This window comes from Pelodiscus sinensis, chromosome 28 (assembly GCF_052426305.1).
Source record: "Pelodiscus sinensis isolate ZL-2025 chromosome 28, ASM5242630v1, whole genome shotgun sequence".
NCBI lineage: Eukaryota > Metazoa > Chordata > Testudines > Trionychidae > Pelodiscus > Pelodiscus sinensis.
The window spans coordinates 1381469-1405486 of record NC_143079.1 but is presented as its reverse complement, the minus strand read 5'-3'; the positions used below and the strand labels follow the sequence as shown (position 1 = coordinate 1405486).

General features: G+C 50.1%; 1 protein-coding gene across 2 annotated transcripts in view; it reads right to left on the bottom strand.

Moving 5' to 3' along the window:
- Positions 1-16428, bottom strand: part of SFRP1 (secreted frizzled related protein 1) — a 45312-nt gene extending 28884 nt beyond the window's left edge. Inside the window, exons 1-2 of one of the 2 annotated variants that reach the window (XM_006113247.5) lie at positions 15652-16420; positions 2401-2478 (exon numbers count right to left, since the gene is read on the bottom strand). In XM_006113247.5, the coding sequence (XP_006113309.2) occupies positions 2401-2478; positions 15652-16195 (622 nt within the window). In that variant the 5' untranslated portion in view covers positions 16196-16420. Of the gene's footprint in view, positions 1-2400; positions 2479-15651 lie in introns of both variants that reach the window. The other variant, XM_006113248.5, reaches the window with a different exon arrangement.
- Positions 16429-24018: the final 7590 nt, after the last annotated feature.

Below are 24018 nucleotides of genomic sequence, written 5' to 3'. Positions count from 1 at the left end.
ATGTATGCATACCGCACTTGCTAATGAAGCCCGGGATTTGAATTTCCCGGGCTTCATTAGCATAAGCGGGGAGCCGCCATTTTTAAATCCCCGCTGCTTCGAACCCCGTGTAGCGCGGCTACACGGGGCTCGAACTAGGTAGTTCGGACTAGGGTGCCTATTCCGAACTACCGGTACACCTCGTTTCACGAGGAGTACCGGTAGTTCGGAATAGGCACCCTAGTCCGAACTACCTAGTTCGAGCCCCGTGTAGCCGCGCTACACGGGGTTCGAAGCAGCGGGGATTTAAAAATGGCGGCTCCCCGCTTATGCTAATGAAGCCCGGGAAATTCAAATCCCGGGCTTCATTAGCAAGTGCGGTATGCATACATTACCCCGCTAGTTCGAACTAGCGGGGTAGTGTAGACATACCCTCAGAGACTCCAGGGCTTGGCTGCATCCTGGCTGTAAGCACCTGAGCGTCTCATCCCTGGCTGCCAGCCCTCTGTCAGCCTCTGGAGTTCTCTGTGCTGTGCTGCCAGTCCCATGACACAACACTGACATCTAGGGGCACATACATTTACTAGAAACAAACCTGCCACCAAAGTCCCTCTGGGAGCCCTGGCAGGGGTGACATTGCAGCTGCCAGCAGCAGCGGATATAGGGCAGGGTGAGCGGGGCGGCCGCCCCAGGCCCCGCACTTCAACAGGCCCCACGCTAGCGCCAGCGCCAGGGGCGGACTGGCCTGGCAGGATACTGGGAATTTCCCGGTGGGCCATCCGCCAAAGGGCCGGCCGGCGGCTGCTGGAGGAGGAAGGGGGGGATTGTGGCGGGGCGCCGCAGCCCCGCACTTTTGAAATTCCCCGGCGCCAGCCAGTACGGGCCACGTGGGGCCGAGGGAGCGCACGCGCGGCATGCTGAAACGCTGCGCAACAGCTGAGGGGGGAGACGCCCGGGCGTGGCGTGGCGTGGCATGGCGTGGCGTGGCATGATGCCACAGCCCGGGACTTTAAAACCGCGCGGCACAGCGTTGCACCGCACGGTTCGGCACGTGACCTGGAGCCTGGGCTGGGGCCGCGGCCGCCCAGCACACTGGAAGGCAGAAGGTGGATGGCAGAGGAAGGGGCTTGTGCTGAGGGGAGGGGGGCAGGTCACGAGAAGAAAGAGGAAGAGACACAAATGCCAGGGGGCCAAGTGGAGACTGAGGAAAAGGGCAGGCGGGGAGGTGTTAGGAGGAGGGGGGACAGGGTGATGCTGGGAGAGGAGAGGCTAAGGGCATTGGGGGCTAAGGGGGGAAGGGGGAGAAGGCTTGAAAGGAGGGGTGGGCGTGAGGAAGGCGGGGATGGAACAAGGCATGTGTGAGGGCACAGGGGCATGGGGGGAAAGGGGGAAGAGGGTGGTGAGGGGGTGGGCATCAGGGGAAAAAAGAGGGCGCAGGGGCAGTGAGGGAAGGGGGAGGCACCAGGAGGGGGCAGGGCTAAGGGAAGGTGCAGGTGCCAGGGGATTCTGGGGTGAAGCAGGAGGGCAGACACTTGCAGCGGAGGGACCAGCACCAGAGGAGAGAGGCAGGGCAGGTGTGTAGAGGGAGGTGTTAGGAGAGGGGAAGAGGAGGGGGTCGCTCACATGATCAGTGTGGGGCTACTGGAGGAGTGGGCACGGGGGGACACCCCTTTTTTCTGTTTTTTCTCCAAAGGGATGGCCCCACGATACTGTGCTGCCCTGAGCCCCACAAAACTCTCATCCGCCCCTGGCTGCCAGTGCCTGATGGGGAGGCCAGTCCCCCACTGCCCTGATACTTGAGTGGCTATGCCCACCACTGCCAACTGGGGACGCTGTTCGGCTGCTGCAGAGCAGTAGCCCTTGGCCCTAGTTAGAGGATGGTGCGGGGCACAGGCCCTGCTCCTGGCTCAGAGTAGCTCTCTTCTGTACAGCACTGAGGGAGTCTTGGGGGGCCTGCACTTTCCATCTGAACACCAGATTGAGCTGAACAGCACAGGTCGCCCCAGGGGAACTTCCAGCCCAGCTCCTTCCGGCTTAGTGGGTGGATCCCCATTTGTTTCTGAAACATGCACCAGAAAGAAAAGGCAAAGCATGGTGGCTTTTCAGCAGGCTAGGAGGGAGCTGCTCCTCATTTACCCACAGTTTCGCATAGTGGTGTAACCCACACACCTAGCGTGGTTCACTGTCCCGTGAGCTGAGAGCCAGCTGGCTTTTAGCTCAAAGGGAAGAGGGTCCTACACTTAGCTCCAGAGATCCCAGGTTCTATTCTGCCTGGTGGCAGTTACAATGGCACTTCCTAGCCAACCCAGGAAACTGAGAGGGGCTCCGGACACAGAACACACATGATATCAAGTGTCTCGTCCTCCTGTGTACATCAGAAACTCTGGAAAGGGAGAAGAGGCAGCTGGAATGGTTCCTTACCAAATTCACTGGCACACAGATGTTCAATGATGGCATCTGACTTCATCTCATTGTCACAGGGGGGACACACAGCTGTTCCTAGCCAAGGAGAAGAGATGTGATCAGTACAGAGCACACACAAATTGGAAAGATTTGGTGCCAAACTGTTTCCATTTTCAGAGCAGTCCCTACCAGGCCCACCTGACTACAACTCTCTTTCCAGGCCCCTGAACCCAGCTCTCAGCAGACAGGATGAGACCACCCTGCAGCACAGATTTAGCCACTGAAGGACACATTTACTGAAAAGGGGGACAGTGCTTCTGTTCTTGTTCCAGCAAACTACAGGAAAGAGACATTCTCAGAGAAGGGAAAAACACGGCCACGTGGTCTAGGTATTCGCTCAGTATGCCATTGGGGAACAAAGAATTAACCACAGCATTCTCGGAACACCTACAATGTAGCTCATCTGATGAGCCAGGTGTTTCTCCTTCTCCACCATGGGTCAGGGGAGCAATGGGCAGGGATGCATGGCACAGACCCCCCAGTGAAACTAACATGCGATCACCACTTCTATCTTTTAATTTACAAGTGACTATGATCCTTGGGGCGCTAGCCAGGGCCTCAAGTAATCCCCAGGATATTGGTTTTCAATGAGCAGTCAAGGAAGATTTCCATCCAGCCCCCAAAGGTTGATAAACCGGATGAGATGACAGAGGAAGACACAGGGCCTGACCAGTGCTTTTTCCAAGTCCTGCAGCTGCGTGTCCTGAGGACAGCTGGGAGGTCACACAACTGAATTATCCCTATTTGCATGCACTGCACTGAGGAGACACATATTAACACACGTTAGCTGGGGACAGCTGAAGAGTTAAGCCAGTTAGCCTCTATGAAAACCACAACGTGTCCGAGCAAGGTGTTCACGACATTTTCCTAGAGAGGGCAGGAGCCCCAGGGACTCCCTGTGCAGGGTGCTGCACCAACCCACGGTAAGAGTGGGGAGAGAGCAGAGAAGTGACTCAGCCACAGTCGCACAGCATCACAGGGTAGAGATGGGAACAGAATCCATGTTCCTGAACATGTGCTCTGGACTCCCCGGCCCCCCTGCTCAGTGTCTGTATTTCAGACAGTCCCAGTGACTTTTCATGGTGTTCATTTGCGTCAGGGCTAGCCTCACTGCAAGGCTTATAGCAGCAGAAGTGCCTGGTGGAGGGAATTACCCCAGAGGCCTAGTGCATGGCAGTGGTACAAGGTGCCCAGCACACCAAGGGCCCAGAGCCAGCAGCAAAATCCTGAAAGTAACCAACCCCTCAGCCAATCTCCCGACTTAGCACATCCTCTGTGCACTCTCCACCAAGGCAGCTCACTGATTTTAAAGCTGCCTTCCCTGGCAGGAGCCCACCAGGAAGCAGAAAGTGCCAAAAGCTGTTGTTGGGCAGGGGCAAATCAAGCCAATAATGATGTATTTCAATGGAGAATGGGCTTGACAGATAAGAAGACATCTCCCTGGCTTCACAGGAAGTCCCAGCCACCATGGGAGACAGACGCTGCAGCCAGCCAATTGTTCACTGAGGGGGAATCTGGTGCCAGGCAAGTGCCGTGACAATAGAGCCTTTCCCTGTTTGCACAGAATACTTGACCTCTGAGCAGAGGCTTCATCACGCTGGAGCTGCCAGTGACCTTCTACTCTCCTGTGCCGTACACTGCCCTCAGTCCCCAGATCCCTGGGCCATGCATGCAGGCTGATGTTTGGGGGGTAGGGGGCAGACTCTGCTCCATAACTTGTGGGAGGTGCAATCCATGGGATGGAACATAGAAGCCCCTTCTGACTTCCAGCATCTGCAGAACAGTTTTAATCTGACTTTACCCACAGAAAGCAGCAGTGGCTCAAACACTAGCCCAGTCTCAGGAAACCTAGGTTCTATTCCCAGCTCTGACAGTGACCTTAGTTTTCCAGTCTGTAAAATGGGGTTAATCAGACTGCCTTCCTTTGTGAAGTGTGCTGAGGCCTGCTGCTGGTAAGAGCAAGGCATAAACAACAGTAGCAATAAGAATCCTTGGCAGTGTTCCCTCTCATCTTTTCCACCCATGGGAAGAATAACATTTTTAAGTGCACCGAGGCATGTGCCTGTGCACCACCAGCAGAAAAAAAAAAACCTGCTATGGACACTCTGCTAATTGATTGGGCAGCATCTGGATGTGTCCTGAGCAGCAGCACACATGTCCAGTTATGGGGAACACTGGGTAGGACCTTTACTAAGTTTCCTGCTGGCTGGACAGGGAATGCTGAGTGCTTCCAGTTGGTCAGGGGCTCCAGAAGTTACTTCACAGCATGCCCATGAGACAGGAGAACTGCCGAGGACCATGACGCCAAAACTGGACATGGGAAAGCAGCTGTTGCTTTCTGTGGCTTGAACAGCCAGCGCTGTGGGGAGGAAGGATGTGGGGGTATGTCTACACTACCACCCTCGTTCGAACTAGGGTGGTTAATGTAGTCAATCGAAGTTGCAAATGAAGCCCGGGATTTAAATATCCCGTGCTTCATTTGCATCTTGCCAGGCGCCGCCATTTTTAAATCCCCGGTAGTTCGGATTCCGTGCCCGCGGCTACACGCGGCACGGAGTAGGTAGTTCGAATTAGGCTAATTCGAACTACCGTTATTCCTCATGGAGTTTAAACGGTTAACTGATAAGCTGATGCTCATCAGTTCCTGCTTTCCTTTAAAACCTGCTAGGGAGTGTGGGTGGGCAGCCAGGAGCCTGCAGAGCTGGTGGCGGTGGTGGGAGGGGAGCCCGTACCCCACAGAACCAGCAGTGGCGATGGCAGCCCGGAGTCCACAGGGCCGGCAGCAGTGGCCAGAAGCCCAGAGTTTGAGGGGCTGGCAGTGGCTGGCAGGGCCAGCAGCCAACAGCGGCAGGGAACCCGCAGAGCCTGATTAACCATGTAACCAATGGAATTTCCATCGGTTACATGGTTAATATTTAATAACATTTTTCACCTCCTTAGTGGGGAGCCATCAGGTTTGGAAGGGTTTGATTTTTACCAGTAATATCACTAAACATTGATTTCACCATATGCAAACAAACAGACCACAAACATCGCCATCAGTAATAACTGAACTTCACAGCTAGGAAAACATTGCATGAGAACTTGTTAGTGTTTGATTGAAGACTATGTACTTGGTATATTTTTCCAAGTGACCTAGAACCATTTAAAACACAAATTGTCAAAAGCTTTTACTTTATGAATCTCAACCTCCACTGTCATTAATTGGCTGACTCCCTCCACCTAAAACATTCTCACAACTGTGAAAATGTAAATAGAAACAAATCAGAGAAAAAGCCTAAAACTGTGAAAATTTAAATGATAAAAACTGAAAAACTCCAAACCCTTAAAAATAACCATTGATGTTATCTGTCAATATTACATAGAAAGTGCTGAATTCTGCCCAGCCTATTTCCGAGCTATTGCTGATAATATCTACCTCTGGGGGTTGTCACAAAGTTTCATACAAAGCCTGTAGTTCTTCCTGGGAAAAGGCTGCCATCTAAAGGCAGAGCAGTGCCACGTGGAAGTAAAGTCTTTTGAACCATCCCTTTTAACATCCTGCGTAAGAAGCAATTACCAGCTTTGCATAAGCCTCCCTGCATGGACGGATGCAGAGCAGGGACTGTGTGATCCCCAGTTGGAAGGCATGAGGGACTGGAAGATGGAGAGAAAGCTGGCTAGACTGTCGAGCCCAATGGGTAGCGAGTAACAGCTCGATGTCAGGTTGGCGGTCGGTTTCTAGCACAGTGCCCCAAGCATCGGTTCTAGGGCCGGTTTTATTCAACATCTTCATTAATGTCCTGGATGAGGGGATGGACCGTACCCTCAGCAAGTTTGCAGATAACACTAAGCTAGGGGGAGAGGTAGATACGTTGGAGTGCTGGGACAGGGTCCAGAGTAACCTAGACAGATGAGAGGATTGGGCCAAAAGAAATCTGATGAGGTTCAACAAGGTCAAATGTAGAGTCCTGCACTTGGGACGGAAGAATCCCAAGCATTGTTACAGGCTTGGGACCAACTGGCTAAGTAGCAGTTAAGCAGAAAAGAACCTGGGGATTACAGTGGATGAGAAGCTGGAGATGAGTCAATAGGGTACTCTTGTAGCCAAGAAGGCGAGTTAATTGATAAACTTAACAGTAACAAATCACCGGGACCAGATGGCATTCACCCAAGAGTTCTGAAAGAACTAAAATGTGAAACTGCGAAACTATTATCTATGGTTTGTAACCTATCCTTTAAATCAGCTTCTGTACCCAATGACTGGAAGATAGCTAATGTAATGCCAATATTTAAAAAGGGCTCTAGAGGCGATCTCGGCAATTACAGACCAGTAAGTCTAACGTCAGTACTGGGCAAATTAGTTGAAACAATAGTAAAGAATAAAATTGTCAGACACATAGAAGAAAATAATTTGTTGGGCACAAGTCAACATGGTTTTTGTAAAGGGAAATCATGTCTTACTAATCTATTAGGGTTCTTTGAAGGGGTCAACAAACACATGGACAAGGGGGATCCAGAAGATATAGTATACTTACATTTCCAGAAAGCCTTTGACAAGATTCCTCACCAAAGACTCTTACGTAAATTAAGCTGTCATGGGATAAGAGGGAAGATCCTTTCATGGACTGAAAACTGGTTAAAAGACAGGAAACAAAGGGTAGGAATAAATGGTAAATTGTCAGAATGGAGAGGGGTAACTAGTGTTGTTCCCCAAGGGTCAGTCCTTGGACCAATCCTATTCAACTTATTCATAAATGATCTGGAGAAAGGGGTAAACAGGAGGTAGCAAAGTTTGCAGATGATACTCATAGACTCATAGACTTTAAGGTCAGAAGGAACCATTATGATCATCTAGTCTGACCCCCTGCACAGTGCAGGCCACAGAATCTCACCCACCCCTCTTAGAATAATCCTCTCACTTATATCTCAGATATTGAAGCCTTCAAACTGCTCAAGGTAGTTAAGACCAAAGCAGACTGTGAAAAACTTTTAAAAGATCTCACCAAACTGAGTGATTGGGCAACAAAATGGCAAATTAAATTTAATGTGGATAAATGTAAAGTAATGCACATTGGAAAAAATAACCCCAGCTAAACATATAATATATTGGGGGCTAAATTAGCTACAACTACTCAGGAAAAAGATCTTGGGAGTCATCGTGGATAGTTCTCTGAAGACGTCCACGCAGTGTGCAGTGGCAGTCAAAAAAGCAAACAGGATGTTAGGAATTACAGGCAGTCCCCGGGTTACATGGATCCGACTTACATCGGATCCCTACTTACAAACGGGGTGAGGCAACCCCGCACTAGCTGCTTCCCCCCAGCAGACCAGGGAGACGCGAAGCTAGCGCCCCTCCCCCCCAGCAAACCAGGGAGAAGTGGAGCAGCTTTTCTCAGCAGACACCTCAGCTTGAGAATAAAGGACTGAAGAAAGTGAGGTGTGGGAGAATAAAACTGAGCTCTGGAGAAATGTTTGGCTAGAGTTTCCCCTAAAATATGTACCAGTTCCGACTTACATACAAATTCAACTTAAGAACAAACATACAGTCCCTATCTTGTACGTAACCCGAGGACTGCCTGTATTAAAAAAGAGATAGAGAATAAGACGGAGAATATCTTATCGCCCTTATATAAATCCATGGTACGCCCACATCTTGAATACTGTGTACAGATGTGGTCTCCTCATCTCAAAAAAGATATACTGGCATTAGAAAAGGTTCAGAGAAGGGCAACTAAAATGCTGAGGGGTTTGGAACAGGTCCCATAAGAGGAGAGATTAAAGAGACTGGGACTTTTCATCTTGGAAAAGAGGAGACTAAGGGGGGATATGATAGAGGTCTATAAAATCATGAGTGGTGTGGAGAAAGTGAATAAGGAAAAGTTATTTACTTGTTCCCATAGTATAAGAAGTAGGGGCCACCAAATGAAACTAATGGGCAGCAGGTTTAAAACAAATAAAAGGAAGTTCTTCACACAGAGCATAGTCAATCTGTGGAACTCCTTGCCTGAGGAGGCTGAGAAGGCTAGGACTATAACAGGGTTTAAAAGAGAAGCAGATAAATTCATGGAGGGTAAGTCCATTAACGTCTGTTAGCCAGGATGGGTAAGGAATGGTGTCCCTAGCCTCTGTTTGTCAAAGGATGGAGATGGACGGCACGAGACAAATCGCTTGATCATTACCTGTTCGATTTGCTCCCTCTGGGACACCTGGCATTGGCCACTGTGGGCAGACAGGGTATTGGGCTGGATGGACCTTTGGTCTGACTCAGTATGGCCGTTCTTATGTTCTTATGGAATATTAGGTTGCATTGGGAGGAGCACTGCCAGCAGATCTAGAGAAGTGATTATTCTCCTTAATCTGGCACGAGTGAGGCCACATCTAGAATACTGCATGCAATTCTGGGCCATCCACTATAGAAAGAATGTGGACGCATTGGAGAGAGTCCAGTGGAGGGCAACAAAAATGATTAGGGGGCTGGAGCACTTGACCTACGAGTAGAGATTGAGGGATTTGGGCTTATCTATTCTGCAGAAGAGAAGAGTGAGGGGGGATTTGAGAGCAGCCTTCAACTTCCTGAAGGGAGGTTCCAAACAGGATGAAGAGAGGCTGTTCTCAGTAGTGACAGGTGGCAGAACAAGGAGCAATGGGCTCAAGTTACAGTGTGGGAGGTCTAGGTTGGAGATTAGGAAAAACTATTTCCCTAGGAGGGTGGGGAAGCGCTGGGATGGGTTCCCTAGGGAGGTGGTGCAATCTCCATCCCTAGAGGCTTTTAAGTCTCGGCTTGACAAAGCCCTGGCTGGGATGGTTTAGTTGGGTTGGTCCTGCTTTGGGCAGGGGGCTGAACTCAATGACTCCTGCGGTTTCTTCCAGCTGAAGGATTCTAAGGAGAGCAGACAAACCATGAAACAAACGAGATGAAACATACTGCTCTTTCTGCATGGCTTTGGCTGCCAAATGCTTCTCAGCAGTCCCCACCTCCACCAGCATCACAACCCATGCCCTAGTGGTGTGGCCTAACGAGAGCTGTGCTTTCTTTTCTCTCCAATCCACACTTAATGGCCACGTCTCCTCAGACTGGGCACATACAGCCCCAACTGTGGGGAGAAGGCTGTCCCCTCTCCTCTAAAACGACCCTGTGGGAGTTCACCCTGCCTGCATATCGTCAGGCTCCTGGGGAGAAGGCAGAGACAGGGGCCCAAGAAGTGCAGGTCGAGCCACGGGGTGTGCTGTTATATGGTTACCAAATGATATTGCAACCCACAGAGAAAAGCATGTGGGGAGTGGCATGCATCTCCTCATCACAGAAATAAAAGCAGAGCTGGGACCAGAGGTCCTAGTCCCCCTGAGCCCCAGGTGTGAGGCTGCAGAGGTCACCAACCCTGTGTCACCAGCTCACCCCAGGTTAGTAACGTTTACCTGCGGGGATTGTGCGGGGATTTACATGCAAGTGTTTGAACAGCACTTGGAGATCTCTAGCTAGAAGAGGGGGGAGCTGGACATCACTGTACTGGTAGTGATTAGCTGGTGCCAGGGCTGAGCCCCGGCACCTCTGGGCCCCGGCAGTACAGAGCCCCAGCATTTCTGGGCCCTGGCATCTCTGGGCCCCGGCACCTCTGGGCTTGTCATTTCAGTTATGAATATAAAAAAATTGCTTGAGCCCCAGCCCTTCTTTCATTGCTCTGTATTAGCAATACATCTTCAGAGGCTGGAACTTGTGGGGCTCCCAGGAACGGCTCATGTGGATTCCCTGCTGCACTCCCACAATGCCTGCAGGACTTGGGTGAAACAAGTGACTTGTTATCTGGTCCAGCAGGATTCTCAGGCACTGTCTCTTTACTCTCTGGGGCGTGACATGCCCTTCAAGGACAAAGGGGACCCCTCAGAGTCCTCGCTGGGCACTCGTGAGAGCTGTCTGACTTGAACAGTCACTAGCCCCCAGGTTGCTCAGAATGTATTTAGTGACAGGACTGAGCTTTCCTCTGCAACCAACAGCCCAGGGGGACGCAGAGCAGGCTGGGGAGCAACACAACACTCAGCTCTGATGTGGGCCAACACCCAGCAGCACCAAGGCCTTCTCTGCATTCTCAAGTTACGTCGGTCTAACTTCCATCAGCATATGGCCCCCACTCTAATGACATCGCTTGTGTGCGCACACGTGGCTCCTGGAGTTGGCAATGCAAGTCCTCCCCACATACAGCGTGGGGCACTGTGGGACGGCTCCAGTAACAGTCATCATAAGCAATGCACGTCTACTCCGGCACTGTGTCGACTTAACTGTGTCAACCCTGAGTCTCCGTTGCTTGGGGAGGTGGGGTTACCAAATAAGCTAGAGAAGCACTTGTGTCAGCTGGAGCCAAATTTAAGCAAAGACACTTTCACAGCTCAGCAGCTTACGTTGACCTAGCCCTGTAGTGCAGACCTGGCCTAAAATAGCAGTCTGAGGCTGTAAGAAAATTGATGCTGGCATGGCTTCCCAGACTACACAGTGAGCTCAGACCACTGGAAGCTGGGACAAAAACTCACTTGGGCATCTTCTAGCCCGTCTGAGTTGTGCCTGGGCCGACATGCTGGTTCCTGCATTTGACAGCGTTTCTGAACAAAACCTCCGTCTGTTCCCAACCTGGTTTTCCCCTGCTGCCCATTTCCTACCGCTCGGCTTTCAAGCAGCCTTACTCCAAGGGCAGGAAGAGGAATGTGTAATGCTATATTAATCTGTGACTCCCCTGATGCATACTGTAGGCTTGCAGACTTTACCACCTCCTACTTAAGGAGAAAGGAATTCAGCAGGTCAGCTCTTTGAGAGGCAGAACCAAATTCCAGTGCTAAGGTGTTAATGGGGGAAAATGCTAAAAGAGTTGGCTTTTATTAATATGGGAGGGGGAGGAGGGAGCAGTGTTGGACTCTGACCTTATTTAAGTCAACAGGAAACAAGCCCCAGCACCTGAAATCTAAGGGGGCTCCAGTTAATTTGGATTTTTCTTTTCATTTGAAAAAACAACACCAAAAAAAAACCAACAAAAAATCCTCTACTCCCAGGAGCAGAGGAGGACTTAGTGCAGGAAAGCCCAGCTGCTACACTGTAACTCATTTACCCCAATGCCTCCCCCCACCAAGCTCCATTATCAGCCCTGGCTGGCAGCTCGGCCACTCACTCTGCCGTGGTTATTTGCAGGAGTGTGAGAGGCTGGGAATGTGCACAAGCTCAGCACCCTGCAGTATCAGGTCCCTGCACTGACTGATTTTCAGTCCAAGGTCCAACTCTTTGCCAGGGGGCTGGGTAGGAGGCATTGCTGGGTGCTGGAGTCGCCATCTATTAGGGAGGTAATTGGGATTATCTTGCAAGTTCACTCTGACTGTTAGCTGTTTGTTTCCAAAAGGAGGTGAACCAGTATCTGAGCCTTCTCTGTTTGTCAGTTAGACACAAAGAAACCCTGGGCCAGCCCCAGCTGCTGGGACTCACTCCGCTGACTTCAGTCCAGATGCAGCAAGTGAGACCCGCTAAGGAACAGGCCCTCCGACTGTTGCGAAATGTGTTCTACTTGACGCTCTTTGCCTGCTGCTAGGAATACTCACCCCACAGTCACTGGTGGGGGAATGGACAGGTATGGCACATGACAACTTTTCCTCCAAATGAACAACCGAAACCTTAACCAGGAGCAGCCAGGAAAGGGATTTCAAGATGGCTGCATGAACTGTCCCAGCATGTGCCTTCACGTGAACACACTTTTGCACAAGCATTCAAAGACTCTTGCTTTCTGGGAATGTTCTTGCATACCAACCAACCCACTCATGTCAAACAAGAGCGTGCATGCCATTTAACAGAGGCATGGTGTAGTTAAGGCCTTCAGTACTTTCTTTGTACAACTTGCCCAATCCTAGTTACTATTTTGTGCTTCAGAGGGGTAGCCAAGTAAGTCTGTAACAGGACAAACTTAAAAAACAACAAATAGTCTGGTAACACTTTAAAGACTAACAAAACATGTAGATGGTATCATGAGCATCCGTGGGTACAACCCACTTCTTCAGATGACCAGAGTGCTTGTAAGTGAACTGTGAATGGACCATGAAGTTTTTGTGGTGGGACATTTCTCAAGTACTGACAGAACAGGGCTACATCTACGTTATGGGCACTACAGCTTCCTACACTGATGGAAGGACTCTTTCCATCGTAATAAGTCATCCTCCTCTTAAAGAGTCAGTGGCTAGGTTGACTGGAGAATTCTTCCATCAACCTACCTTCTTCTATGGTGACCTAATCACAGCACTCAGGGCTGTAAATTTTTTTCATGCCCCGAGCACTGTAGCTAGGTTGATGTAACTTTTAAGGCAGATGACGCCTATATCCTTTCTGCAGCCCACATAAAAGATGTACAGATGCTTGAAATCAGAGTTGGCATAATTTATTGGAATGAAATTACTTTAATGATTACCATAAATAGTATTATGATGCCGAAATATTGTATCAGCAAGCAGGTCAGAAATGGTTCACACTGCACAGAGGAGTTTTAAATTCAAAGTTTACCAGAAACTCTATTTGGATGTTTCCAAGGCTATGGCTTCACTACTACTTTTGTTGGAAAAGCATCTGTCAGTCATGGGAATGAAAAAATAATCACTCCCCTGACCGGCATCAATTACACCAACAGAAGCAGCAGTGTGGAGACACTCTCCTACCACTCAGTGGGGATGCCAACCGGAGAGCTCTCTCCCACCGGCGGAGAGCAGGTACATGGGAGACCTTCCAGTGGCACAGTCGAGACGCTGGGCAGTCTCCCCTGTAGTCACAGCCTAACCTACATGGAAAAGCTGAGTAGAGTCTGTTTGTTCAAAAAAAGCTTCTTTCCTAGCCCTTGCTAACAACACGGATTTCAAAAGAAGCTGAGAAGTACATAGGCCATACTGACCCAAAGTGATGGGTGTCTGAACTGATGGGGGTTACGTGGGGAAAGTACTGCATTGAGAATTTCAAGAGGCACAGAACAAGTCGTCCTATGTCTCCAGAAGATGAGAATTTAGCTTTGCTGAGTTGCTGTAGCCAGTGATTTCACAGCCTACCTCCAAAATAAAGGACTTTCTGAAGTGACAAAATTGGGACAAAACCAGAAAATCAGAGACTGTGATCCATAAATCCCTGCTGTTTCCCCATCGCCTGCCCCTCAAACTCAATCCTGAGGTGGGACTCTTGGCACACCTGGGAACTCACTTGTGCTGGCCAGTTTGCTTCAGCTGTGGGTAGACTGGTGGGTTCCATATGGTGATGTGATGTGATTGCAGAATAAGCTCCTCTTCTCCCACCCTGCCAAACCATTTTCTGGCCTGGTTGGCCCTGGCAGTGCATGTCACACCCCCTTGCTGCTGTCTGGCCAGGCTGTGCCGGCCCAGCCGCAGCGTGGGACTCCTGAGAGATGGGGGTCTTGCCCAAGGCTCCGTGTCACACATTGGCACCCAGTCAGGTTTGCAAGCCAAACACAGCATTACTCTGGGCTCAGATGCTTTAATTCACTGCAGCAGGGGCTAGCCAGGTCCCTGATCTCAAGGAGCTTCCCTCCCTTCTGCCAAGGAAGGTGCAGGAGATGGGAAACACTGAGGAAGCCCCAGCATTTGGATGCAGATGGAGAAACGGATCAGTCCCATCCCTGCTGAATGCAAGCACCAGAATTTTTACTCTTTTCTCAAGCTGAGCAGCCCTCATGTTTGGCTGTGAATAGACAGGGAGAAAGCGCCTTCTACCCCTCTCACATACACTCTATTCAGTACTGAGAATTAACCAAGCTATGCCTCTCTGTCTCTCCAAGTGCTCTGTTACAGAACTGAGGAGGTTACTCCTTGCTGCAGACTACATTCACTTCCTGCCCAAGAGAGTGGAAATTCAATGATAACTGGGGATTCTGAGCAATACAGATTCTGGTGAGAAAAGTGGCATACTATTACATAACTAGCGATGAGCGGCAAAACCCAGGCCGGTTGGGCAAGGACTCTATGCACACAGCAGAATACGAAAGTGCTTTGTTTGCCAAAGGTAACGCACTTGCGCAGCATTAGCGAATAGCAAATTTATCTTCAGATGAATCCCAGACACACGAGGTATAAAATAAAATCACTGGAATCATTCCCCTAGCTATAGAAAACTCCCTCCAACGAAACTCAGGAAAACTAAGTGAGCCTGTCCCTTCTAAGTGAAGCCAGGGGCCCCAGAAGAAGAGAACAGCAACCTCCTTTTAAATACTTTCTCTTCGCTTTTTTTTTTTTTTCCTCCTTTCTGGCCAACCTTTGAAATACTTTTAGGACCAGGATCGGAGAGCTAAACACAGGTCCTGTATTTGTTTTAAAGGTTTTAAGCAGCAAACCAAAGTTTAGTGCAGTGCAAACCATGCAAGCCCATGTAAATAACGAACAGATCTGAGATCCAATAAACAACAAGCAGTTTGCATCTGCTTTGCACAAACAACCTGGAAGTGTTTACTTACAATGAAATTCTTGATAAAAATGTTTCCCCATACAAAACTCCAGCCCCCAGTCCAGGTTTATAGCCCTTACCTGAAATGAACAGGGTTTGTTTTACTAAAATACATGTAACCTGCTGCACTCGGGCTGCTCTGTGGAATGACTGAACAAGCCCTGCAGCCTCCAACTTCAGCGCTGCTAGGAAAGCAACGTGTTCCTGAGAGGTTTCTGTTCACTACTTCCCCGGGCTAGCACAGGGCTACAAGTGTGGCCGGTGCTGTTGCTATAAAACGATCCTCTGAGACGAAGGAATGGGAAGAAAGGTCCGTTAGGACAGAGGCAGCAGCAGTCCCTTTCGCGTTACTGTCAATAGTGGTGGACAGGTCCCATTTATCAAAACTGGGCTCCAGCCTAGCAGGCTCAGAAGAGCAGGCAGGGAGCCCAGCCCTGAGGAGAACGTGTTCATGCTTAGACGCTGCCAATGTCTCAGCTTGTGACCTTCAACAGAACACTTGCTCCAGAAAGGGGGGGAATCAGAGAGCAGTGGCTAGCAAAGTAGCAGCTGGGGAAAGTTCTAAAGGGAGATGCCCCTTCACAGACCCCTCTGCGGCAGGAGGAGAGGCTGCTACTGAGGTGCAGAGTTCAGGTGACTCTTGCTACTCTTGCTATCAGCTCTGGAGGGATTTCTTCTTTGGACTGGAGATTTCAGGCCAGCCTCTGCTCTGCTAGGATGGGGGAAGACCAGGGGTTAGTAAGAACGGGGCCAGCACTGAGGAGACCTACCTTGGGGTTTGGAAGCCTCCGTGGCGTTGGGAGTGGTCATCGCAATGCAGACGTCGTCCTGGGGGAACTGGTCGCACTTGAGCATTTCTGGCCAGTAGAAGCCAAAGAACTGCATGACGGGCTCGCAGGAGTCACGCACGGCCTCGCAGAGCCAGCGGCAGGGATAGATGGGCCGGTCCAGGCACACCGGGGCAAACAGGGAGCAGAGGAAGACCTGGGTGCCAATGTGGCAGTTCTTGTTGAGCAAGGGCACCCAGCTACTGGCCTGCTGTTTCACCTCAGCCATGGTCTCATGGTCCAGCAGGTTGGGCAGGACCATTTTGTCATAGCCCACGCTGTGGCAGAGGCGCAGGTCCGCAGGGATGGCCACGCACTGCGGGGGTTTGGTGTAAAACCGGCCACTCTGGTAAGAGCCTATGTCAGACTGGAAACTCACATAGTCGTATTCATTGGCATTACTGCAAGCAAGGAGTCCGGCCGCCAAGACCAGCAGGGCCCCGGCTCCCCTCCAGCTGGGGCCTCCTGAACTCTGGACTCTGCCCATCCTTTCAGCTGAATGCAATCACGTTGCTGGAGCTTTCTGCTTCCCTTCCCCTCCTGGAGGTCTGCAAGGCAATCTTCCCGGTGCACGAGAGGTCTGCCCTCCGTCGCTCGCCGGGGAGCGTGCCTGAGCAAAGGCAGCAGCCCGCTGGTTACGCCTGGAGCACTTACTCCGCAGGCAGCAGGACTGGGACTGGCCAGAGCTCTTCTCCGAGCGAGTTTCTGAGCCTCACACGCCAGCCAATCAGCGCCACGCTGCCCCTAGTGCACTCATTTACAAGTGTCAGTCACGGGCTCGGGTAGCCAATCGTGTCCCTAGCTCGAGCTCCTGTGGCTAGAAGCTGGATACAGGTCAACTCCCCTTAAAACTGCACAGAACGAGCCGCATCTTCCCTGCGCAAAGAGCAAACCTCTCGGATGCCCGCTGCTGAGCGAGCTCTCGCTTTCCCTCCGCAGCCGCGCACGCCGACTCACGAATCAACCGAGGCTGACTTCCTGGCAGCTCCGGGCTAGGTGTTCTGCACGCTGGGAAACCTGCAGAGCACAAGTCCAGCAACTTTTTGCTTCTCATAGAGTCTTTGCTGCCAAGTGGAGGAGATCTGCAGGCAGAGCTTTCTGAGTTCAGCAGCCCAGAGAACAGCCCACCTGCTCCTGCAGTGTAAACTAGCACTGAGCTCCTTGCTGGCTTCCCCAAATGATCCCTCTGGGACACACGCGTACCCACACTTCAATAACTAGCTGAGGCTGTTCACCTTGACAGGCTCAGTAAATTGTCCCACACTGTGGTGCAGGGAAGCGTTATTCCCCTGTTGCTGGTAGATGAAAACTCCCCTCTCAGGACAGAAATCGTTTTGGGGAAGCGGATTGCCAGAGGGTTTCAAAAGGCTGCAGTCATGGATGGGAAAGGGGAAATGCCTTCTTGGGAAGCTCTGCACATTCCAGCTGGGTTCACATGCCCTGGGCATGGCTTTGAGGAATAAAGAATTCCAAACCATTATCTGTTTCACAGCAATTTCCTTTGCCCCCTGCCCGCAAATGGCTGCACATGCTGTGGTTCCTGTGCAGGACTAGTTTTATATTTGCCAGCCAGCTCCAGAGCAAGCCAGGGTCAGAATCGGAAGGGCCAGTCAGAGGTATTAATTTGTATGTGACTTTATTTTAACTCTGCCAAACTGCACTATAGTCACTGAGGCTGTGTCTAGACTACATCCCTCTTTCGACAGAGGGATGTAAATTAGACACGTTGAAATGGCAAATGAAGCGGGGATTTAAATATCCCACGCTTCATTTGCATAATCATGTCATGACACTTTTGAAAAAGCGCCATTTCGAAAGTAAAACCGTGGTGTTCATTAGACACGGTTCTTTCGAAAACGGCAGGCTTTTTCGAAAGAGCCTGTAAACCTAATTTTTTGAGTACAGGATCTTTCGAAAAAGCCTGCTGTTTTCGAAAGAACTGCATCTAGACCACAGTTGTACTTTCAAAATGGCACCTTTTTCGAAAGCGCGCCATGACGCCATTATGCAAATGAAGCATGGGATATTTAAATCCCCGCTTCATTTGCACTTTCGAAATGCCTCATTTACATCCCTCTGCTGACAGAGGGATGTAGTCTACTGTAGAGACAGCCTGAGGAACAGGGTTTTTAAATCAGTGGGAGTCAGGCATCTATGACATGAAGCACTTAATTGCATTGTTTGGCATCTAAATACCTTTAAAAATATGGCCTGACTGTCCAGGCCATGTGCCCTATTGCCATCAGGGGATCTAGGGTCCCTCAGCGTCTCTGTAAACAGCATTTCCAAAGCAGCACAATGTTTCTAGGATCCTGGTCTGATCTCTGCAAACCTTACTTCCCCATGGATGGAGTCCAAGGAAAACTGTAGCATTGGCAGAAGCAGCCAGGTTGTTTCTTAAAGGGGTAGTACCCACAACAGAATTCAGCTAGGCTTGGCGGAGGTGGCTGTGTGACAGCAGTGATGTTAGGGCTTCGCTGAACCTCAGCAGCTCTTTCCTCTTTCCTCACAATAAGGGACACCATGGCGCACTGTTCCCTGTAAGCTGAGTGGCTTGGGCAGCTGTCCAGGAGAGAATCAGGTGCTGCCCATCTGATGAGCAGAGCACCCACAGTTGGCAGCATGTGTTTCTATGGTCGTGCACATCCACACATGTATTGGTGCACAGAACAAAATGTATTCCATCCCTGGATGGAAAAAATTAGAGTGAACACTGCTGAGGGGTAAAAGTAACTAGCAGCTTAATTCTTCAGCTGTTGTGAGTGGTTCCATCCCAGCAGCCTCAGGGGCAGTAAACAGCTCTTCTGATTGTTCCTTCTTAGGGATGTCCAATAACTGTCCTCCTCAGTGTTTCATGCACCTTCCTTACAGTACCTAGTACTGGCCATTCCTGAAGTTGGTCGGACAGATCCCTGGTGCTGGGCATTGGGCCAGTCCAGTGGCCCGAGGTTACATGAAAAGGCAGCTCAGTTTGCTCCCATAATGTTTCTTCTTCTGGCATTGGCCCAACCCTCCACTCCAAACCTGGCTCTCACTGCTATTTAAATATCTGAGTGGAGTTACCCCAAAGTGAAATGGAAAAGCCTTGCAGAGCCCTTGCACTGCCTGGATTCCTATCCCCACCGTGGAGATCCACAGGAAAGGCAGCTTCTGACTCTAGAGCTAACCCAAGGTAGCATGGTGATGAGGAGGAGAGAGAAGAACCAGGTTTTAAGAACTAGCTGCCACCCCACCAGAACCGTTTATCCAAGGCATCTGTGCTCATGGGACCCTTCTCAGATACCCATGTAGCTGTGGCTGCAACCAGCATCCTCCATCCCTAAAAGCTTTTCCCACTTATCAGACACATTTCTATGACCTAGCAACAGAAACAGTGACAGCTTCTGTTAGCCCAGAATGGGGCAGCCTAGGTATGCTAATCCCAAGGCTTCACTCCTTATCTTTAAAGGCCTCTTCAAGAGATCACCTGTCTCTGTCTCCCCCAGAACCCCACTTTAGGGTTTGACTAGCTGCTGCTCCATGCCTATGGAACTCACTGCCACAAGGAATCAAGGTGACCTTGAACCTCCTGTTTGAAGCTAGTGGGGAGGGAATGCAGGGAAAGGGTGAGAGAGGGGAACGAATGATTATTTGCACAGTGCTGTAGCCCTTTATGAAGGCTCGTTGGGGCAGGCCACTGTTCATGACTATGAAATGAATGTGGTACAAACAAAGGACAAGATATCAAGATGGGAGCTGAGTGCCTGGGTTGATCCCTGGTCTGAGAGAGAAAGAGAGAGGGAGAGGGAGATGCTTAGCATAGGGAGTAGGAAATGGCTGTGCACATAGTACAGTCTGGGAGGGAAGGAAAGGCAGATCCGGAGCATTTTACATACTCAATATCTTACATCTCACACACACAATTCCCTTCAGGCCTTGAGTCCAGTTTTACATTTGCAAATGTTGATAAGAGAGGATGAAGAGAAACCCCTGGTAACTGTAGCTGGATATAAGAATGGGCCTGTGCCCCCAGGAATCATCTTTCCTGTATGAGCCCATCCCCAGATAGCCAATAATAATGGGTCAAAAACGTTATTATTTTTTCAGAAAGCCTTTGACAAGGTTCCTCACCAAAGGCTCTTGTGTAAATTACATGGCCATGGGATAAGAGGGAAGGTCCTTTCTTGGATTGAGAACTGGTTAAAAAACAGGAAACAAAGGGTAGGAATACATTGTAAATTTTCAGAATGGAGAGGGGTAACTAGTGGTGTCCCCCAAGGGTCAGTCCTGGGACCAATCCTTTTCAAATTATTCATATATGATCTGGAGAAAGGGGTAAGCAGTGAGGTGGTAAAGTTTGCGGATGATACAAAACTGTTTAGGATAGTCAAGACAGAAGCAGACTGTGAGGGACTCCAAAAAGATCTCATCAAACTGAGTGATTGGGCAACAAAATGGCAAATGAAATTTAATGTGGATAAGTGTAAAGTTATGCACATTGGGAAAAATAACCCCAACTATACGTACAGTGTGATGGGGGCTAATTTGGCTACGACAAATCAGGAAAGAGATCTTGGAGTTATCGTGGATAGTTCTCTGAAAACTTCCACACAGTGTGCAGCGGCGGTCAAAAAGGCAAATAGGATGCTAGGAATTATTAAGAAAGGGATAGAAAATAAGACACAGAATATCTTACTGCCCCTGTATAAAACTATGGTACGCCCACATCTTGAATACTGTGTACAGCTGTGGTCTCCTCACCTCAAAAAAGATACTTTGGCCTTGGAAAGGGTTCAGAAAAGGGCAACTAAAATGATGAGGGGTTTGGAACGGGTCCCATATGAGGAGAGGTTAAAGCGACTGGGACTTTTCAGTTTAGAAAAGAGGAGACTGAGGGGGGATATGATAGAGGTCTATAAAATCATGAGTGGTGTGGAGAGGGCCGATAAAGAAAAGTTATTTATTAGTTCCCATAATAGAAGAACTAGAGGACACCAAATGAAATTAATGGGGAGCAGGTTTAAAACTAATAAAGAAAGTTCTTCTTCACACAGCGTGTAGTCAACCTGTGGAACTCCTTGCCAGAGGAGGCGGTGAAGGCTAGGACTATAATAGAGTTTAAAGAGAAGCAAGATAATTTCATGGAGGTTAGGTCCATAAAAGGCTATTAGCCAGGGGATAGAATTGGTGTCCCTGGCCTCTGTTTGTCAAAGGCTGGAGAGGGCTGGCAGGAGACAATTCGCTTGATCATTGTCTTCGGTCCACCCTCTCAGGGGCACCTGGTGCTGGCCACTGTCAGCAGACAGGATACTGGGCTAGATGGACCTTTGGTCTGACCCAGTACGGCCGTTCTTATGTTCTTATGTCTCAGGACTCTGGGAATTACATTTTCCTGGGCTATTCTGTGGGGCTGACTGCTCCTTTTGTTTTCCAAGGTCTTGTTGGTTTTGTGATACTTGTTAGGACTAAGATAGAGGCTGTATTGTTTTGAGGACAAAGGGGGAAGCCTGTGTATCCTGGGTGCAGGCAGCCCAGCCATCCTGTCTTCACCCTCCTCCAGCCTAATTCTAGAAGGAGGGCCCATACTGACTGCCCTCTAGGTAGGCATTTGCTGCCTACATCCTGCCCGCTCATGCTAGGTGCTCCAGCACAGTACATCCCCGCTATCATGCCCGCATGGAACTCCCTGCCCAAGGCTCGGCTAAGGCCCATGGATCCACAGCTACAACTCCCCAATCCCAACCCCCTTCACTGCAGCATGGGAGGCTCAGCAGCCCTGAAGGGCCTGCAGAAGCACCCAGTGACTGAGTCAGGAGCATGGGTTGTACAACTAAGCTCAGTCCTAAGCTTGCCCTTCTCTTGGGTTCAGGGTCCAGAATTCTGGCTGCACCAAAGCCAGGGACAAATGTTGGCACCACACTTCAGAGCAGCCTGGGAGCGAGGGGGAACCCTGCTCTGAACAAACACCATGACCTCTGCTACTCCTGCCTTCCTCAGCCCTTGTACCCCTACCTTTGTCAGAGGCTGGGAATGGGCCACAGGGGAGGGAATCACTTGATGAGTCCCTGTTCTGTCCATTCCCTCTGGGGCATCTGGCATTGGCCACTACTGGTAGACAGGGTACTGGGCTGGATGGACCTTTGGTCTGTCCCAGTATGGCCGGTCTTAGGTTCTTATGTTCTGACCTCCAGTGCCCTGCTTTTGTGCCCCACTCGCCCGCTGCTGCTGGATTTAACTATCTTTACTACATGTCATTTTTATGTTTACAGCCAGAGCCCCAGTGAAGCCAGTGGGGTAACGACCTGTTTCAAAGGGGCTTTGCATATGTGATATGTGCCCAAGTGATATGTGACTGGCATGCAGTGCAGCACACTGGAAGGCAAGGCATCACTCAATGGGAGACCAAGTGCGACCATGCACCTGCCATAGAAAGAGAGAGAGCAGTTGTCCCATACACAGAACAGAAGAGGTGCTCTGGCCCCACGGGGCTCAGTGCACATGTGCAAGGTAGCAACAATGCTCCTTAGCACTGCAGGGTTAGAGCTTCCAGCGTACAGCCATGGTAGATCTCATGAGAGGAGACCTGCAGCTGCAAGCCCCTTTCCTTGTCCTTTCACTTCCAACAAAGGGGGGACCATGAGCCACACCCCGATTATAACATGGAGGAAGTAATTCAGCATCAGGGACACACTGATCCACACAATGGATGATCCCTCCTATGACATATGACAAGAAAATTGCAGACACAACCACCTCAATAGGCACACCAGGCTTTCTCCTGGAATGGAATAACCTGGGTTCCTCTGCTTCCCTTCAGCCAGTCTTTTGTCCTTCTTAAAAATAAGCCTTTGGAGTCTGCAAGGAGAGAGCTCAAAGCAGCAGATGGAGCAGGGGCTGGAGTACTAGCCTGCGGGGGCACGCGAGTACTGCGGGCATGTCTCTCTCAGGCTGCAGGAGTCCCCACTAGTCACTCATCACTCAGGCCCACTGTGGCAGAGGATGGAATGTGCGCAGATTTGCCTTTGCATCCGGGATAGCTCAGTAAGTTTGTGCTGGGCAGCATCTTCAGCCTTCTCAGCTTGCCCCGCAGTAAGGGTTCAGTGGTCCTTCTCTTTCCAGGGGTAGGTTATTCTTGGCATGCCTCCTCTATTGCACTACCTGAGCAACAGCAGCCATTGGCAGGAGAGAGAGAGATGAATCATTGCGTTGTGTAAATACTACATGTAGGGAGTCTAGGACTTGCTGCTATGCCAGTGATGGACAACCTGCGGTCCACTGGGGTTCTAGGTGTAGCCCACGAGACATTCTGTTTACCATTGCCCATGCACAGGGTTGCCAGAGTCCACTGGTTTCCGCGTGTCATTTTTTTCCTACTGGAATTACCTAAAGTGACACGCACATAAAGCAAGGGCATGAGAAGTGAGGTGCATGCTGATTGCACACAACATGGACTGTGAGAGCCATGTGCTCCCACTGCATCCAATCATAGCGCAGCTACAGTTCAACAGGCACCTCCCGTCAATTCCAGGGACACAAGCGCAGTTAGCAAAACTACAATCTTGTGGCCCACTGAGATGAAGGGGGTCGCTCATGCCGCCCACTCATTAGCCTAGGTTGCCCATCGCTGTGCTATGCTCATATCTGGGTCTAAGGAGAATGACTCCTTGTGAAGAGAAACAGCAAATCTCCTCCTCCTCTGCACTGTGTACATCTGTTAGTCTCTGAGTGTTGGCAAAGCACTTTGGAAATAATCATTCAAATTCATAGCCTCATTTTTCAAAGCAGCTCAATCAGGTAACAGTGAGACTCCACTGTGTGCCTGGCTGGGAGCTCGGTGCTGCAATGTTAGCCAGCTGGGTGCTGTCCATAAATCCCAGTGCCCAGGAAGCACAGATCGGCTGCCCCAGAACATGATATTTTGTAATGTTGGGCATCTTGGGTTTGCACTGCCCATGCACCCAGACATCTGTACAGGAGTTTCTGTAGGACTTCCCTCTACAGTCATACAAAGCTCCTGTTATTGCAGTTGCCTTTTGCTTAAACAGCTTGTGCCATTTAATACAGGAACTACACCTCATTGAGAAGTAAAAGCAAGAAGCTCTGCAGCCTGGAAGTGTGAAAGAGCCACTTTCACCTGAGACCTAAGAAAAGAGAGAAGCCAGTTAGCACCACTAATGAAGTAAGAATTCAGCAGTAAAGAAGAGAAATCTTCCTTACCACAGTGTGCCCCTGACTATAGGGAAGAGGCATAAAGCAAGCAGTTGAATGGGGTGAGAACTTTCCTGCTGCTCTGGGCTCAGGAAATGGCAGTGAAGCACTGATCTATGTTGT